The 17243-nt window shown below is 41.6% G+C and overlaps 1 protein-coding gene across 1 annotated transcript; it reads left to right on the forward strand.

Moving 5' to 3' along the window:
- Positions 1 to 657: 657 nt before the first annotated feature.
- OTUD6B (OTU deubiquitinase 6B) lies at positions 658 to 16936 on the forward strand. The gene is made up of 7 exons (XM_040993294.1): positions 658 to 823; positions 1319 to 1467; positions 5573 to 5653; positions 8338 to 8650; positions 10584 to 10645; positions 13592 to 13698; positions 14813 to 16936. The coding sequence occupies exons 1-7, from the start codon at positions 742 to 744 to the stop codon at positions 14895 to 14897; spliced, it is 879 nt and encodes a 292-aa protein (XP_040849228.1). The 5' UTR covers positions 658 to 741; the 3' UTR covers positions 14898 to 16936.
- The last annotated feature ends 307 nt before the right edge of the window (positions 16937 to 17243 follow it).

Below are 17243 nucleotides of genomic sequence, written 5' to 3' on the forward strand. Positions count from 1 at the left end.
TCTTCCGCCGGCTCTCAGCTCCGTTCTCCTGGTCCTCCGTTTCGGGTGCTCCCGGACTGGCGCCCTCCCTCTGGGTCTCTCGGTCCCGGGAGGCTCCCTCGGCTCCCGGTTTGACTTCAGTTATTCTCCTCGGTCGTCAGGCCGGTGCGCACATTCCTGTCAGCTCCCCGGGTCGTTCCAGGCCGTCTGACAGACTCGGCTCGACCCCTGCTACCTCGGCTGTCTGAAGCGGCATCGCCTCCCCGACCTGGTTCTGCTCCTTCCGTCTGCAAGGCAGCCTCACCTCCAAACAGCCAGAACTCAACTCACTACATCACGAAGGCATCTCAGCGATTAATGCTGCGAAACATGTTCCACGTTTCTTTCTTACCTTTTCAACAGATTTCTCACCTAAGGGGGTCAAGATTCAAGATTAAACGGCTTCCCATACACAACACGAAGGTTTTGAAGGGTTTCACTACGTCATCTCTGCGCGCCAAGGGTCAGAGCCGGCCGCGCCTCCTTGAGTTCTCACGCTCCTCCCCGGCCCCCGCCCGCTTGTGCAGCGGCACTGCATTGCGCACGCGCAGAAGCCCATTTAGGGTTTTTTTTTCCTCTTCCCATTGGCTCGGTTCCGCCTGGAGGGCGGGGCACACGTCCAAGTGTAGCCAATGGCGCCCCGGGTGAAGGTTGAGGGTTGAAGGTGTCTGCTCACAGGAGCGAAGCCCTGCTCTGTCGCGTGTGCTGGGCTGCCTGGGCATCATGGACGCTGTGTCGACCGAGGAACTTGATGAGGAGGAGCTGCTGGTGAGAAGGCATCGCAAAGAGAAGAAGGAGTTGCAAGGTGACGGGGAAGGACGTGGACGTGGAGCGTGGGAAGAGCGCGTGGCCGTGGGTCCGGCGGAATCCTGGGTCCGAGGCTTCCCCCGACGGCCCGCTCGCCCCCTCAGGCTGCCGGGGACCCCTCTCCCGGTGTCGGGCTGAGATGGCCTCCGAGCGCGGGAAGCGGGCGACCCTGCACCCCTGCCGGCCTCGCCCTCCCCCGTCTGGCCCGGGGTACCGACCTGTGTCCCTCGTGGGTGCTCAGAAGCAATACTTGAAAGATGGGGACCTTACTTAAGGCAGGTTTTTTTTTTTTTTTTTTCCGCCAAACAACGCACGTACGTGCAAGGTTCTGTGCTCCTGAGTTCCATCTGGGCCCCTTTGGATAACTCTTAGGAGGACTTTTCCGGCTTCCATAATTACGTTTTCTTTACCTTCCCTTATGCCTTTATTGGCTCGTGTTTCCCATTTCTCCTCACTCTGAGTTTCTCACATAGTGATTTGGGTGCCTTTGCAGCCAAAATTCAGGGTATGAAAAATGCGGTTCCCAAAAATGACAAAAAGAGGAGGAAGCAGCTCACTGAAGATGTCGCCAAGCTGGAGAAGGAGCTGGAACAGAAACATAAAGAGGAGCTGGAACAGTTGAAGCTAAGTGCCAAGAACAAGGTAGGTGGAAAATATTCATCTTTGCAACATTTGAAAGCAGCTGTCCCCTTCTGTGAAACTGTGTGTGACATGAGATCCAGTGGCTGGTGGAGGATATGCCTTAGTTGAGTGGAGTATCGCCTCTCACTAAGGTGGTGACTGGGTTGACATGGTGGTGTTTTGGTGGTGTTTTTGTGCGGGAGATCAGCGTAGGGAGGACGCTCTCTCCTTACTTACTTGCTGAACGATAGCCAGATGGTGATCAGCTGCTAGAGGATGCTCCACCCAATGAGAGTTAGATGATGAGATCGCTTTCCCCAGCGTTGCCCTTGAGTAGGATTGTACGCTGGACAGGGGCTCATCTCCGTTAGCCTTCTTTGCTCCATGTACAGTGTGACAGTGCACCTACTTCTGCCTTCTGATACAACTTAAACAAATGGGGGATTTGTTCTCAAGATTTATTTCTTCCATTCACTGGTTGACTTCCCAGATGGCTGAGACAAGTGAAGACTGCACCAGGGGGCAAGCGACATCCTGATCTCTCACCTGGGTGCCGTGGCCCTGTTTCTCCAGATGCATTATCAGGGAGCCAGATTGGAAGGGAACAAGCCTAGGACTTGAACCGGCACCTCAGCAAGGGATGCTGGGACCAAAGGAGCAGCTTGACTTGCTCTGTATTGCTTGTTTATTTTGTGCAGGAGCTGGAGAGACGGAGATGTTCACTTCCCAGTTGCCCTGAATTGGGGGAGCAGGGGCAGCCCAGGACCTCAGTCCTAGTCTCCCCGGTGGGACCCACCTGTTGGAGCCATCTCCTGGATGTGCGTTGGCAGGGTGCTGGAATGGGAATAGAGTCATACTTGAATCCAAGCCCTACTAGACCCAATGCCCACTGCAAGATGATTTTTTTTTTTAAGATTTATTTTATTTTTATTGGAAAGGTGGATATACAGAGAGGAGAGACAGAGAGGAAGATCTTCCGTCCAATGATTCACTCCCCAAGTGAGCGCGACAGCCGATGCTATGCCGATCCAAAGCCAGGAGCCTCTTCCAGGTCTCCCACACGGGTGCAGGGTCCGAAAGCTTTGGGCCGTCCTCGACTGCTTTCCCAGGCCACAAGCGGGGAGCTGGATGGGAAGTGGGGCCGCCGGAATTAGAACCTGCGCCCATATGGGATCCCGGGCGTGCAAGGCGAGGACCTTAACCACTTGCGCCACAGCGCCGGGCCCAAGATGATTTTTTAATTATAGGAGTACTTCATGAACAAGTTGCAATGAACGAGATTTGATCGATGTGTCTTGGAATAGCGAAAATATGCTAATTTTCATCATGATAACTGTTAGTTGTTAGCATACGTGTGCCAAGGACTTTGCTTAGCACATATGCGTTGTCTCAGTCCAATATTTCCAAGTGGGAACCAGACTTAGAGTTGTTGTGACATTTCTGTTGAAGTTAGAGCAGCTGTGCAGTCCCAAAGACAGAGTTCAACATCAGAGCACTCTTACTCTACTATGTGAGTCTAAATTCCATCATAGGTTTGTATTTGTGAGCTAATTTATGGCGCAGATTTAGGATATGAAGGATCTCAGATTCTACAAGCTCAGTCCACATTTTATAATTAGGAACTTTTTATGTCTATACCGAATTGGGTTTGGTATAATTACATTTTGGTTGGTTCGGTTTTGCTGTCTGGCTGACAGCGGAGCCAGGCTTTCTGAGCAAATTTATAGTATCCTTATGTTAAATACAGTCTCAGTTTCTTTCATGATTGGTCATCAAGAGCCTGTGCTTGCTTGGCTCCAGTATGCCTGATCTCCATGCACTGTGGCGTGACGCCGCAGGTGTTTAATTGTGCTGTCACAGCAATGATGTTCCTGTTTGTCTATTTTTCTGATAGCAAGATTGTTTCGCTTATTCTCAGGCCTTTGCATTTTCAGATTTTTTTTTAGATTTTCAACTAAGAAAAATTTGATTCCTAAGATATTTATTTACCAACTATTAAAATACAACTCTCATTCTGCTTGGAACTATAATATTTTCATTAAGTGAAGTTTGTTTTCTTTCCTAACACAGCCTTAGTTCGATGTCATTTGTTTTTCAGTTTCTTTGGCTCTTGCCTGTTGTCAGTATGTCAGTTTGTGGATCTTAGCATGTTACCTTTTTTTTTTTTTTTTTTTTTTTTTAAAGATTTATTTTTATTATTTTTTCATTGGAAAGGCAGATATACAGAGAGGAGAGACAGAGAGGAAGATCTTCCGTCCGATGATTCACTCCCCAAGTGAGCGCAACGGGCCGATACTATGCCGATCCGAAGCCAGGAGCCTCTTCCGGGTCTCCCACGCGGGTGCAGGTTCCCAAAGCTTTGGGCTGTCCTCGACTGCTTTCCCAGGCCACAGGCAGGGAGCTGGAAGGGAAGCGGGGCTGCCGGGATTAGAACCGGCACCCATATGGGATCCCGGGCGTGCAAGGTGAGGACCTTTAACCACTTGCGCCACTGCGCCGGGCCCATTAGCATGTTACCTTAAAAAATTATTTTTAAAGATTTATTTGGAAGTAGGACCCTCAGGGAAAGGGGGTAGGGTGGGAGTGAGAGGTCTTCCATCTGTTCATCTGCTGGCTCACTCCCCAGATGGCCGCCAACAGCCAGAGCTGAGCTAGGCTGAAGCCAGTGGCTCCCAGGCACATGGGGAGGAAGCTGGATCAGAAGCAGAGCAGCTGGGCTTCATGCCCGCACACTGATAGGGAATGTGGACATTGGAAAGAGGAGCTTGTCGACCCATGCACAACACAGTGCTGGTCCTGCTGTTAACAACAACAACAAATCTTGATTTCTAATTTCATTAAAGTTATAATTGCTATGGCTTGAAAGTCTTTTTCTAGTTGATATTTTGATTGATTAATTGAGGCCTCTGCTTCTGTGTATTGGAGATCTTGATTTATTTTATGCACATGTGATGCTAAAAACTACCTTATATGGGGCCGATGTTTGGCCTTGTGCTAAGACACTGGTTGGGATGCACATGTTGCATATTGAAGTGCTTGGGTCCCAGTCCTGGCTCAAATCTTGGTTCTAGGTTCCTGCTAATGCATACCCTAGGAGGCAGCAGTGACAGCCCCAGTGGTTAGATTCTCACCTCCTTCCTGCGAAACTAGATTGAGTTTCCAGCTCTGCCTTCACCCTGGCCCAGCTTAGCTTTGTGGGCATTTAGAAAGTCAGTTAATAAATGGGAGCTCTTTCTCTTTCTCTCTTCTGTCTTGTCTCTCAAATATTTACAAAATTAGCCTAACTTACAGTTGTAATGAATGCTAGCTACTCGTTCTGATAGAAGTCTAGCCATCATTTGTCTTGTTTCAGCAAAAGAATTGGGATTTGTTTTCATACATAATGATGTTAAGCATCAACTGTATTTTCTATCTGTAGTTAGCAGATAGGAAAAGATAGGACGAGCTAAACTTAATGCAAGGTTCTAGAATAATGGTCATCGGCTCTGGCTAATTGAGGTGGAAAAGGCCTCTCCTTCCCTACTTGAGATTATTAAGGTAGCAGTGAACTGACCCATATGTGTAAGCAGATGGCTTAGCTTTCTATAATTGGAAAGTTGAACGTATTACTTCCCGAGTTGGGTTCCAGTTAAACCAGGAACACTAAAATATGTGTGCAGTTATTGCAGGTTCTAAAGCAGGCGTGACTCAAGGATGAATTTTGCTTTAATTTGGACCTTATCCCAAATTTATCTTAGTATGTATGTGTAAATAATTCTAAAATCTGAAGTCCAAAGCACTTTTGGATGAGAGATACTGAAGCCAGTAATGTCAGTTCAGAAAAGGGAAGTAATGAATGAGCTGATATTTTCAGAAAATACAGTTTTTAGATTGCAGTGGGCATTTCTGAAAGGAAGAAAAGTCCATGGAATGAGCATCTTTGAAAGGAAACTGGTATGACAAATTCTCCCATACAACTAGAAAACACACAGAACCATTTTACCATGCTCGGTGCCATTACTCAGATTTGAAATGTAGAATTAGATATGTTTATGCTTTTCAGGAATAATTTAATAACCTAATACTTCTCAATAATAACTTAAAAGAATGTTTTCATTGGCAAATTAATACTTTTTGTTTCCTTCAGATAGATTCTGTTGCTGATAACCTTTCCAACTTGGTACTGGAGAATCAGCCACCACGGATATCCAAAGCACAAAAGAGACGGGTATGATTGTCATGTCGTTAAGTAGACAGCTTTGCTCTGTGAGTGTACTGTCTCAGAAGGAATGGCGCAATGGCTCAGTTGACTGATTCTTCCCTTACAACTGCTGGGTTCTCTTATGGTCACCCATCCAGCCTCCTGCTTTCCCAGAACACATCCCAGATGTGTTCTGGGAAAGCAGAGGAGGATGGCCCAAAGCCTTGGGATCCTGCACCCATGTGGGAGACCCAGAGGAGGCTTCTGGCTCCTGGCTTTAAATTGGCTCAGCTTCAGCAGTTATGGCCAACCTGGGAGTGAACCAGTGGATAGAAAAGTTTTGTGCTCTGTCCTTCACTATATAAAAACATGCCTTTTCAATAATTAATCTTTCTCTCTTTTCTTCCTTCTTCCTTCCTTCCTTGCTTCCTTCCTTCCTTCCAGAGAATAGTAATCAAAAGTGGAGTTTCTTCTCAGTAGACTGGAAGTAGCATTTATTAAGCACTTGCCCTGTGCCAGATGCCACACTGAGTTACTTGCTTGAGGTTTTATTTTGTGTGGACAGTAGTTCTGTGGAGAAGGATTTTTTTTTTTTATCATTTTACAGAGAAGGCTATAAGCCCAAGACAATATATGGCTTTAATTTCACATAGAAATGGGTAGTGCAAAGGATTTTTTTTCTTTTTCTTTTGCATATATATTTTTCCAGACTTAATAATTCAGAATTTTCAGAATATGGATCTGTGTTGTCTTATGTACAAGTCTGGTCAAAACTATAATGTTAAGTGATGGAAAATGGATTAGAAGTTAAATAAGATATTTGGGTATAAAAATTGAGAAAATAAAATAGGTATCTATATAATGTTTAATGGTTAATAAAATTCAGAGAAGGGAAAATTCATTTTACAAAGTGTTAAATAGTGGACTGTAAGTTAAAGGAAATAGAATTATTATTTAAAGATTTATCTATCTTTATTGCAAAGTCAGATATGCAGAGAGGAGGAGAGACAGAGAGGAAGACCTTCCATCTGATGATTCACTCTCCAAGTGACTGCAATGGCCGGAGCTGAGCCGATCAGGAGCCAGGAGCCTCTTCAGATTTCTCATGCCGGTGAAGGGTCCCAAGGCTTTGGGCCATCCCTGACTGCCTCCCCAGGCCACAAGCAGGGAGCTGGATGGGAAATGGAGCTGCCGGGGCTAGAACTGGCGCCTATATGGATCCTGGCACATCCAAGGCAAGGACTTTAGCTGCTAGGCCACTGCACCGAGACTGGATATAGAATTATTTAGGTAGATCTTTTCAGGTAGCAGAAATGGGATGTACAAGAAGAAAACAGGAGTGAAATATTGCTGGAGAAAAGTGATTATTTAGAAGCACCAGTTCTCATAGGAATGAAGTTACATAAGTAACATCCTTTCAGTTCGAAAAACTTTTTAAAAAAGGCTTTTTTTGTTTAGTGCCAGTTATTATTTTTCTAGCATCTGATATTTTCTAGGATTTAGGCATCTTTTAAACTAGCTTTTCACCTTATCATTTACTAGCCCATAAGGTATTGGTATGTGCAGTTTAGTATTGATTGAGGTTTTAATTTTATTTTTATGACTTTGGATGCCTTTTTTAGCATTAATTTCACGGCTATACAATGGGAGAAAATGATACCCATTTCGAAACATTTTGTGAATATTAAATAACTCACTGATGCCAGAGTTTTTTTTTTTTTTTAAAGATTTATTTTTATTATTTTTTTCATTGGAAAGGCGGATATACAGAGAGGAGAGACAGAGAGGAAGATCTTCCGTCCGATGATTCACTCCCCAAGTGAGCACAACGGGCCAATACTATGCCGATCCGAAGCCAGGAGCCTCTTGCGGGTCTCCCACGCGGGTGCAGGTTCCCAAAGCTTTGGGCCGTCCTCGACTGCTTTCCCAGGCCACAGGCAGGGAGCTGGAAGGGAAGCGGGGCTGCCGGGATTAGAACCGGCGCCCATATGGGATCCCGGGCGTGCAAGGCGAGGACCTTTAACCACTGCGCCACCACGCCGGGCCCAGATGCCAGAGTTTTGACACAAACTCTGGAAAACTAAAGGGTGGCAAATGCGAGGGTTGTTTACCATGTGAAGTCCTGCAGTTTGTCTCTAAAAAGCTAAACTTTTTTTATGTGAAATTTGGTTGACTTGCATTGTATTCAGACATTTCCACTACTTCTATAAAATGCCATTTTTCAAATAGTTGTTTTGCTTGTGAATTTCATGGAATCAGGAAATTTAGATTGTACAGTATCTTGAGGTTGTCTAGTTTGTTATTGCTTTTCTTTTTTTGAAGATTGATTTATTTTTCTTGGAAAGGCAGATACACAGAGAGAAGGAAAGACAGATAATGATGTTCCGTCTGCTGATTCACTCTCCAAGTGGCCACAGTTGCCAGAGCTGAGCTGATCCGAAGTCAGGAGCCAGGAGCTTTCTTTCTCCAGCTCTCAGAAGAAGAAAACAAGAGGAGCTTGAATTAGAGGCTAGCTAAGGTGCTTCTTCCCTCTCAAACTGCCTGTTGAGTCTTTAGGAACGTAACAGTGCCATCTTGTGTTCTAAGAGTTTAGCTCTTGGTAAATCCAGGTTGTAGGAATGAAGTGAAATAAAGGACACATTCGGTTAGGAAGATATTACTGCTGTTGATTATTATCAATATCAATGACCTTTCGTCTGTTGCCTTCTTAGGACAAAAAAGCAGCGTTGGAAAAGGAGAGGGAAGAAAGAATAGCAGAAGCTGAAATTGAGAATTTATCTGGAGCCAGACATATAGAAAGTGAAAAACTTGCCCAAATATTGGCAGCTAGACAGCTAGAAATTAAACAGATTCCATCGGATGGCCATTGTATGTACCGAGCCATTGAAGATCAACTGAAAGGACAGGACTGTGCCCTGAGCGTGGCCGCCTTAAGGAGTCGGGCGGCTGAGTACATGCAAAGCCACGTGGAAGACTTCCTGCCGTTTCTAACAAACCCCAATACGGGAAACGTGTATTCTGCAGGTGCTGTATTTGTCTTTGCCATGGTTTGCTGTTGGTGATTGTGGTTGCGGTTGCTTTGAGATGCAGTGCTTCTGGGACTGAAGAGAAGAAAAGCCTCTTTGGTTCTTAAAAGGGGAAAGCAAAATCATGTATTTTAGGCAAATTATTTTCTATAATTTTGATAGGTGCCAATACTGTTTTTTTATTATCTCTTAAGTACTTAACTGTTTAGTTATTGAAACATATTGATTCTTTCTTACATGATAAAACTAGGAATAATTGTAATGATTGTTATTGAAGAATGGTATAAATTCATTCACCATAAAGGAAAGTGAGCCTTGACCAGTCTCTGAAAGTATACAGAAAGTCTTCAAAAAGTTCTTTGAAACATGCAAAGGACTATGCATGAGTTTAAAAAACATTTTTATACCAAAGTTAAGCTATGCCTTTATTCAACTTTCCATGAAAGTTTTGCAGTAGCCTCATATGGTGGGCCTGAAAACTGTAAGCCGAGAATGCTTATGAAAACTAATTCCCCCTTTAACTGTTTACTTAGGGATATTTAATCCTATTTAAGGCATAATTTCAGATTAGTATTTGAGCAAAATATGATTTTTGTAAGACCAGAAAAAAAGACCTGTAGGACTTTTGAGAAGCAAGATAAAATATTAATGGAGAGGGGAAAAAAAATGCATTTTTAGCAGATGAGGAGAGAGCAATGAAATTTCTCAGCGTGTTTCCAGGGAGGAGAATGGAATAGAGGAACGTTTGTCTTTGCAAGAAGATGGTTGGCTGTGTCTACTGGGAACTGATGCCACCCAGATAGATAGGAGAGGGGGAGACCCAAGCTGGCTTCCCTTTACTGGAGGCCAGCCTTCAGGACAGCAAGGTAGAGCATGGTACAAAACAGTGGAGAGTGATCACGAGCTATCAACTAGGTCTCCTTTAGTGTGTGACAGCCCAAGGTATCTGTTGGAAGATACCAAGTGTGAATGTGAACATAACTTATTCTGCACCCATCTTAGTTCCCGTAAGTGTCATGCTATAAGCTGTTAAAGCATCTCTTGTTATTTTAGGTCATTATAATTTTTTAAGTTGCCAGAATTTGCTAGGGCCTATCTCTTTAACATGATAAATGGCTCTTTATAAGTATATTTCCAAAATGATTATTCAGTCATTGAAATTCCCCACGGCTGTGACATGTGGGGAAAGAGATTTAATGGTCTTTATTAATTTAGTTAGTGTCATTTGAAGGCCACAGTGTGCTAGACATAGTGAACATGTGACACAAATATGTAGGACATACTTCTCTCCTAGGTTGTCATGATTTGTCTCTGTCTCAGGGCAGGAAGGATAGTAGTGGCTGGGTTTAAATTTAATATGCTATGTAAAAGTCTGTGTATACAAGCTACACTCATTATAACAGTCTGTTTAGGTCTTTTATTTTTCCCCTTAAGGGTGGTCTCAAAAGCCTTGATATTGCTGATACACGTGCAGATAACCTGAATGAGTCTAAAATAACAAATGGTGGCATTTTGGGATATTATTTCTGGGGAGAGTTTCAACTCCTTTGTTTATCTTCCCTGATTTTCTTCTCACATTTCTCATAGAGTCTTAGAACAATCCTGCTTGTATGGAGGCTGCATATTTTAGTTTTCCGTGGTATTTTGAGTTTCAAAACCCTTGTCAAGATAATGACCAGGACAGCCACTGTGAGGGTCATTGCCTGTAACAACAGGAAAGTCCCTGGGCTTGAAGCTGAGGGCTGGAAGTGGAAGAGGTTTGCTTTGCTCATGGGTGGATAAATAGCAGCAAGAGTGGATTAAGTTTGATCTGAGATGTAGATTAAGCTCTGGAAGGTTCTGGGGAGGAAGGAGTGTGGGAACTATACAGGAGATAATGTGAAGTGAGTTAAGAGGATTACCAAATGCACATTGTGGTCTGTTCTCCACAGAAGAGTTTGGGAAGTACTGTGAAGACATTGTAAACACGGCTTCGTGGGGAGGTCAGCTGGAGGTAAGCCTGTAGTTATTCGGAATGACTCTGGGTCATTCAGTCATCTCGAAGTTCCTTCTGAGGTTTCTGAAATTTTGCAGTTAATCCCAATTTCTTGTGCAGGGCTTTTTCTTTATATATAATATATTTGCTCTTTTTCTGCCAACAAGGACGTTGGGCGTGAACATTGTTACCTTGCTAGGTTTTTTTTTTTTTTTGTTTTATTTTGTTTTGAAAGATTTATTTATCTTTACTTGAAAGAGAAAGAAGGGAAAGGTACAGGGAGAGAGATTTTCCACTCACTGGTTCAGTTCCCCAATGGCCAGAGCTGAGCTGGTCCAAGGTTGGGAAGCAGACCTTGTTCTAGGTCTCCCTCATGGCAACAGGGGCCCAAGACCTTGGGCTATCTTCCGCTGCTTTTCCAGGTGGTTAAGCGGGGAGCTGCGTCAGGTATGGGGCCCCCAGGGTTAGAGCTGCAGGTACTGGCATGCTGAGCCACAGTGTGTGTGCCCCGCATTCTTAGGTTCTTACTTGGAGGAAATGAAGAGCTATTTTCATTAGCTCCACATGTTAAAGAAGATAGTGTCCTATCTATACAAATTTTTTGTTGTTCCTTCTTTGTTTTGCATTTGTGATGCTACTACTACTAGCAATATATTTGATTTTCTGGACTTTTTTGAACGTGAAACTTTTACTCAAGCTATTTAAAATTTACATTAAATAGCTCAGCTGATGAAAAATCACTTTTGGAAAAGTAACTTTTTCATATCAGAAATGGTAAGCAGTATTTTTGTATGAAATTGTATGTTTATGACAGGAGGTGAGCCAGCCACTGCCTGGTTCAGGTTCATGTTCAAGCGTTGCCCTCCCCTTGTGTTTTGGTTTTATGAGCTTGGAGGCGTCAGCTAGCCTCATGAATTCAGTTTTAATTACTGAATTAGATAATAAAGTCTCTGTATGTACTCGTTTACAAACATTAACCTGTTGCGTTCCATTGTCCTGTGTGTGTAGGAACCTCTAAAAACTTAAAATATGCAATAAATGTATCTTGTTATGGTATAGAAACTTTATAGTAAACATTGTGTTGTTTAAATATTCACATAATTGAAAATTTGAGATTTTGTGTGCCAAGGGGAGTACATGCATAAAAAGTTTACTGTAAGGTGAGTAATGAATCTAACACTGTCATTATTCTTGGTATTTACTGATTAGTCATCTTCTAATCTTCTATCGTCTGTAGTTTTAACTGTTTCATGTCCGATAACGGAAAATCTGGAGGGTGTGAGGTATTTCACATCTTATTATTAACGGCTGTTTTCATACCTCTCCACCAGAGGGAGCTGTGTCCATTAGCTTTGGATGCTTCCTCTTATGACCACATTAGACATAAAAATGGATGAGTTTTTTTTAGTAAGTATCATCAACTAATGTGAGTATTTAGAGACCCACCCAATTCTTTTTGAATTAACAAAAGCTTTTTAAAAGTATACTTTGAAACTATCCACTTATGAATTAATTCAAAATGAGACATACTGTTATCACAGTGTAGTAAATTTAAAGTTTAAGAGAGAAAAATCTGTATGAATTCTGGACTTAGAAGGAGTGGTACAATTTCCAGGGCTTACTTTGCACCTTCCATTCTTTATTAGTTTTCCAAAAAGTCATTTTAAATATAGAAAATATAACAAGTGTGCCTCAGCACCATTTCAGAAGACAGACTGTGTGATTAAATTGATCGATGTGCAGCAGGGATCCTTTTCCATATTCCTGAAGGAACTTTCCAACCCCGTCCAAGGCCCATGTTGCTGACCCGTGTCCTTATGCCTCATCCACAGACCGAGGCACTTTGATCGACGACTTAACAGGTAGTTTATGAACGTGGACTCTAGGAACAGATTTTCTTGTTTTTTTAGCACAGGTCATTTAATTTCCTAAAACTCGAATATGATACATCTCTACACTTTTTTTTCAAGATTTATTTGTTTTTATTGGAATGTCCAATTTATAGAGAAAAGGAAAAAAAGAGAAAAAGATGTTTCATCTGCTAGTTCACTCCCCAAGTGGCCGCAACAGCTGGAGCTGAGTTGATCCACTGCCCAGAACCAGGAGATTCTAACAGGTCTCCCACATGGGTACAGGATCCCAAGGCTTTGGGCCATCCTCCTCTGCTTTCCTAGGCTCCAGACAGGAAACTGGATGCAGAATGGAGCAGCTGGGATATGAACCGGTGCTGGTAGGGATCCTGGTGTGTGTAAGCTACCTCGCTGGGCCCCATATCTTAACTTTTTTTTTGCTTCAGATTCCAGGTCTTTAAAAAATAGTAATATTTATTTCATAAAAGTATGGCAAGAACCGAATGAGTCCATGCACAAGGAGTATGTAAGAGGGCTTGGTCCTGGAACATCTAGAAAAGATTAGCATCAATATTCATTATTGACCGTTAATGTATCTGTTCTGTAAGGATAGAGAGTCCTTCGCCGGAAGTACAGTTCACAGCTGCCTCTTCCTTAGTCCTGACAGTTACAGAAGTTCTCATCCCTGGTGTCTTCTACATTGGACTCAGCTGAAAAGCTTAAAGAAATGGTTTTGCTGCCTGCCCTTGCGTGAGTCTGGTGCCTGGGCTTTCAGTCTTCCTTATGGAGATTTCTAAATAGACCATAAGCAGAGAAGACTAGTATAATAAACCCCATAGGCCCATCACCCCACTTCATTAAGTTCAGGGATACTTTTAAAAAGCTGATGGGTAAGGCTTAAATCCTCTGTATTTTATTTAATAAATATTAGGTTTGTTTATGCAACACATATTTATTGCATGCCAGCCTTGCCCAGGGTCTTGGTACGCACTGATGAACAGAGCACCCTCCTGCTGTTTGCCCTGTTTGTATGCACAGCAGTGGCTTAGGACCTGAATAACATTTTTATTTTATTATCTTTACTAATCCTTTTTCCTCCCCTTCTATCTTGTAGCTGAGAGCTCTGTCTCACATTTTACAAACTCCAATAGAGATAATACAGGCGGATTCTCTTCCTATTGTAGTTGGTGAAGAATATAAAAAAAATCCATTAATACTTGTGTAAGTACATAGAAATTTTTTTGCTGCTTTATTTTTCATAAGACAAAACAATATTTAAAAGTATAGGTTATATATGTGGATTAGTCAAAGCCATTATTTTAAGCTAACTTCATTTTGCCTGTTTTACAAAACCAGTGACGGAACTGGAAAGCACTGTTAAAATATGATTTAGTTATGTAAGATAGTAATTATTTTTGTGCAACACATTAACGATAAAGTTATTTTTAAATGCTTCGGAGTTTTAGGATGAGTTTGTATATTCTCCTAGTTTGACATTAACTGCTAAAATTTTTAACAAGCGTAAAGGCTAAAATATGCCATGTTTCCTCTTTAGAAATTTTTGTATTATAAAAATCTACACAATCGAAAAATCTCCGAATGAAAGGTTTGCTGTTGGTTGTAGTGTTTATTAAGATCGTCGTTAAAGGGGTGGGTTTAGGTAAAGAAGCTGTTGAGCACTTGGAAGCTCAGCCTTTGCACTTTCCTCTGATGATTGAGCCAGGTTCCCCTGACGATGGCACCCTTCCAATGGTGCTCAATTTTTTTTTTTTTTTAACTTTTAAGATTTACTTTATTTGAAAGGTAGAGTGACTGAGAAGAGGAATATAGCGATGCCTTGCTTTTCCTGGTTCACTCTCCAGATGCCTAAAACCACTGGGGCCAAGAGCCTGACACAAGGAGCCAGTATTTCCATCCTGCTCTTCCATGAGGCTGCTAGGAGTTCAAGTGCTGGAGCTGTTCTCCCCCATCTCCTAGGTGTGCTGGCCGGAAGCTGTATTCTCCATCTCCTAGGTGTGCTGGCCGGAAGCTGTATTCTCCATCTCCTAGCTGCTCTGGCAGGAAGCTGTATTCTCCCCCATCTCCTAGGTGTGCTGGGACTTAATCCGACACTTTGACATGACATATGTGACGAGACCCAAGAGGTCTGCTGTGCCCAGCACCAACCAATGAACACTTAAAAATGTTTATGTCACCTATTGAGTGATACTCCTGTGGACAAGGCATGTGAAGTCCTTTGCTTGATATGCAGAATAAACATTCTTATTATAAATTATTTATATGATAAGTTATACATAATATGTTACTCTCATAAAATCTTTTTTTTTCATTTCAGATATATGAGACATGCATATGGCTTAGGAGAACATTACAATTCTGTCACACCGTTGGTGAGCGCGACTACTGAAAATTGCAGCTAGTGTGTAGAATGCTGTACAACTGTACTTTAGCACGGTATGCCAAGCTGAGTATTCCCAAGTGCTGGGTTTGTTCTAGACACTACTGAAAAACACAACTACCTTAAATCAGTTTTATGGTAAACCTACTAATAGGCTTTTTAGAACTATATCAGAAATAAACGTTCACCATTGTCCTCTCAGTGTTACTCAAGAAATTGTAGGTCCACTGTTGAGAACATTGTTCCTAGACCAGGAGGGGACTCTTCTGGCTTAGGGTCTTGGGCCTCCTGTCCTGTGTCAGAACACATTTGAAACGATTTTAGTTTTTTTCTCATTACTGGATGCCCTTGAAGAATTGAAATGGCTTAATATCTTTGTCATTACAATATTGTAGCGTGGTGATAGCAAATTCAATTAATGCCTATAAAATGAGCTTGATTTTGGTAACTTTGGTAGTGAAGGGATTAATGCAATGAAATTTTCTACATAAACTATTCATACAGTGCAGTTAATTTCAATGCAAAAATCCAAGAGCAAATAGCTGTTCTCTGTCAGACTTAAACCTAAACAATGAGAGATTAGTGTTTTATGTGTGACTGTAAAAAGACCTAACCAGATATTGTCTTTCTGACTCACTTGTTGTTCTTAAACTTCAGAATGAAGCTAGTACCGTTGTTTCTTGCTTCGCTCCGTAACTACACATTTTTGTGTTTCCTTGCATTTCTTTTGTACCTTTTCCCACCAAGGGACGTTTTATCACTGCTCTCACTCTGTACCACACACAGGAAAAAGGGTCCAAGGCCACTTTGATTTACAGTTCTTCACTGTTTTTCCAGTTTGTCTCACAGGATTTGTTCGCTTGCTGTATGCTTTAGGATTACATGAAGACATCTGCTGTTATTTTATTAGCCTTATTAATGTCACCTTCGCGCAAGCTCCAATAGCTGAGAGTTTTTCTGTTGAAAGCCAGTGTTGGGCGCTAAGGCCTCCGGAGTAAAGTCAGTATGCAGTCGTTTTCTATGGGAATGGCTTCCGTTGCTCAATCTTCAGGTTACTCATGACAGTATTCTTTCTAAGAGGATAGTCTCCATTTATACACGTGTTGTAATTCGTCGTGTTATGGAACATTTGTTATGTTAGGACATTTAGATTTTTTTTCAGTTTGGTTTTCCTCAAATTGGAATATTTCTTTTTTTTTTCAAATTGGAATATTTCAACTGCACGATTCATCATGCTTGTAATGTAAGACTTTTTACTCCATGAATACAGCCAGTATTTTTATAGTACAAAATGGGGTATGAGTGTCACATGCCTCCTGTGACCGTGTGGAGAACTGCCAGGTCTGCAGTCCGCTCGGGCAGGCAGTACTTGCTGAGGCCACTGCCGTTCAAGTGGAAGGCTTGTCCTGCCTGCCAAGCCAGATGTGTTCAGAGGGCTGTTTTGTAACACTTGATGTGAATTTTTTGGTAGCTTGAAATTTGTAAACGAATTAAATTGTAAAAATGTAGGTACTCTGGGTTTATTTTGAAATAATCTGTTGCTTTAAAACAAAAATATTAGCATGAAAAGCAGAAAAACAAAGTGTAATGTGGCCTGCTTATAAATTTCAAGGTCTCAAATATTTGGGAAGAAACCAGTAGATTTTATTTTTCTCTAACATGAGTTAGAATTTTAATTATTTATTTTTAATTTTTAATTTTTTTAATTATTATTTTAGCAAAACTTAAAATAACCAGTATGGCTTTGAACAAAGTTTATATGATCAGTTTCTGATCGGTCATGAAGTTTTAGCGATAACCAAAAAGTCTTCTAAAAATGACAGATGTTAATTTAGTTTTGTTTGTATAATGATGGTCTAATGGAAGTTACATAAGCTTTCTTTTGTTTTAACTCAGAGTATATGTTAAGAGTTCTGGAATATGTCTTTAACCAGGAATTTTATCAACTTAAATATGTTTACAACTTATATAAAACAAAAAAAGAATGTATAACTATAGTGAGCAATGTAGTTTGCTCGTATTATGTTTGCCAAAAAAGTAAAAAATAAATGAATTAAATCAGCACTTGCTTGTTCTAATTTTTTTTTTTTAATTCTACAATTCAAAAAAAGGCATTTATTTTGCCTCAGGATTTTCATTTTAGCTTCACACATAATTGAGAACAGTGCTATGAAAATTCTTGCATTTAAGGGGTTTTCTTTGGAATAAATATGTGAACATAATAAGAGTATAGAGAGGTAATAGCTTAAGCCATGACTCTTAGAAATCAGATAGAATCTTAGAACCCTTTGTATAATGATTGCTTTAGGGCCATCAAATTTGAAGAATATGCTACATCTTCTAGATCCTAAAAAAGTAAACATTTGTG

The sequence above is a fragment of the Ochotona curzoniae genome, unplaced genomic scaffold (assembly GCF_017591425.1).
Source record: "Ochotona curzoniae isolate NIBS_2020 unplaced genomic scaffold, NIBS_Ocur_1.0 contig_1071, whole genome shotgun sequence".
Taxonomy (NCBI): Eukaryota; Metazoa; Chordata; class Mammalia; order Lagomorpha; family Ochotonidae; genus Ochotona; species Ochotona curzoniae.

What these genes read in the sequence shown, in the direction of transcription:
- OTUD6B (XM_040993294.1), top strand. Translation starts at nt 742, where the DNA reads ATGGACGCTGTGTCGACCGAGGAACTTGATGAGGAGGAGCTGCTGGTG. An exon ending in AGAGAAGAAGGAGTTGCAAG is followed by an intron (nt 824 to 1,318) that starts GTGACGGGGAAG and finishes GTGCCTTTGCAG; the next exon opens with CCAAAATTCAGGGTATGAAA. An exon ending in CGTGGGGAGGTCAGCTGGAG is followed by an intron (nt 10,646 to 13,591) that starts GTAAGCCTGTAG and finishes TCTATCTTGTAG; the next exon opens with CTGAGAGCTCTGTCTCACAT.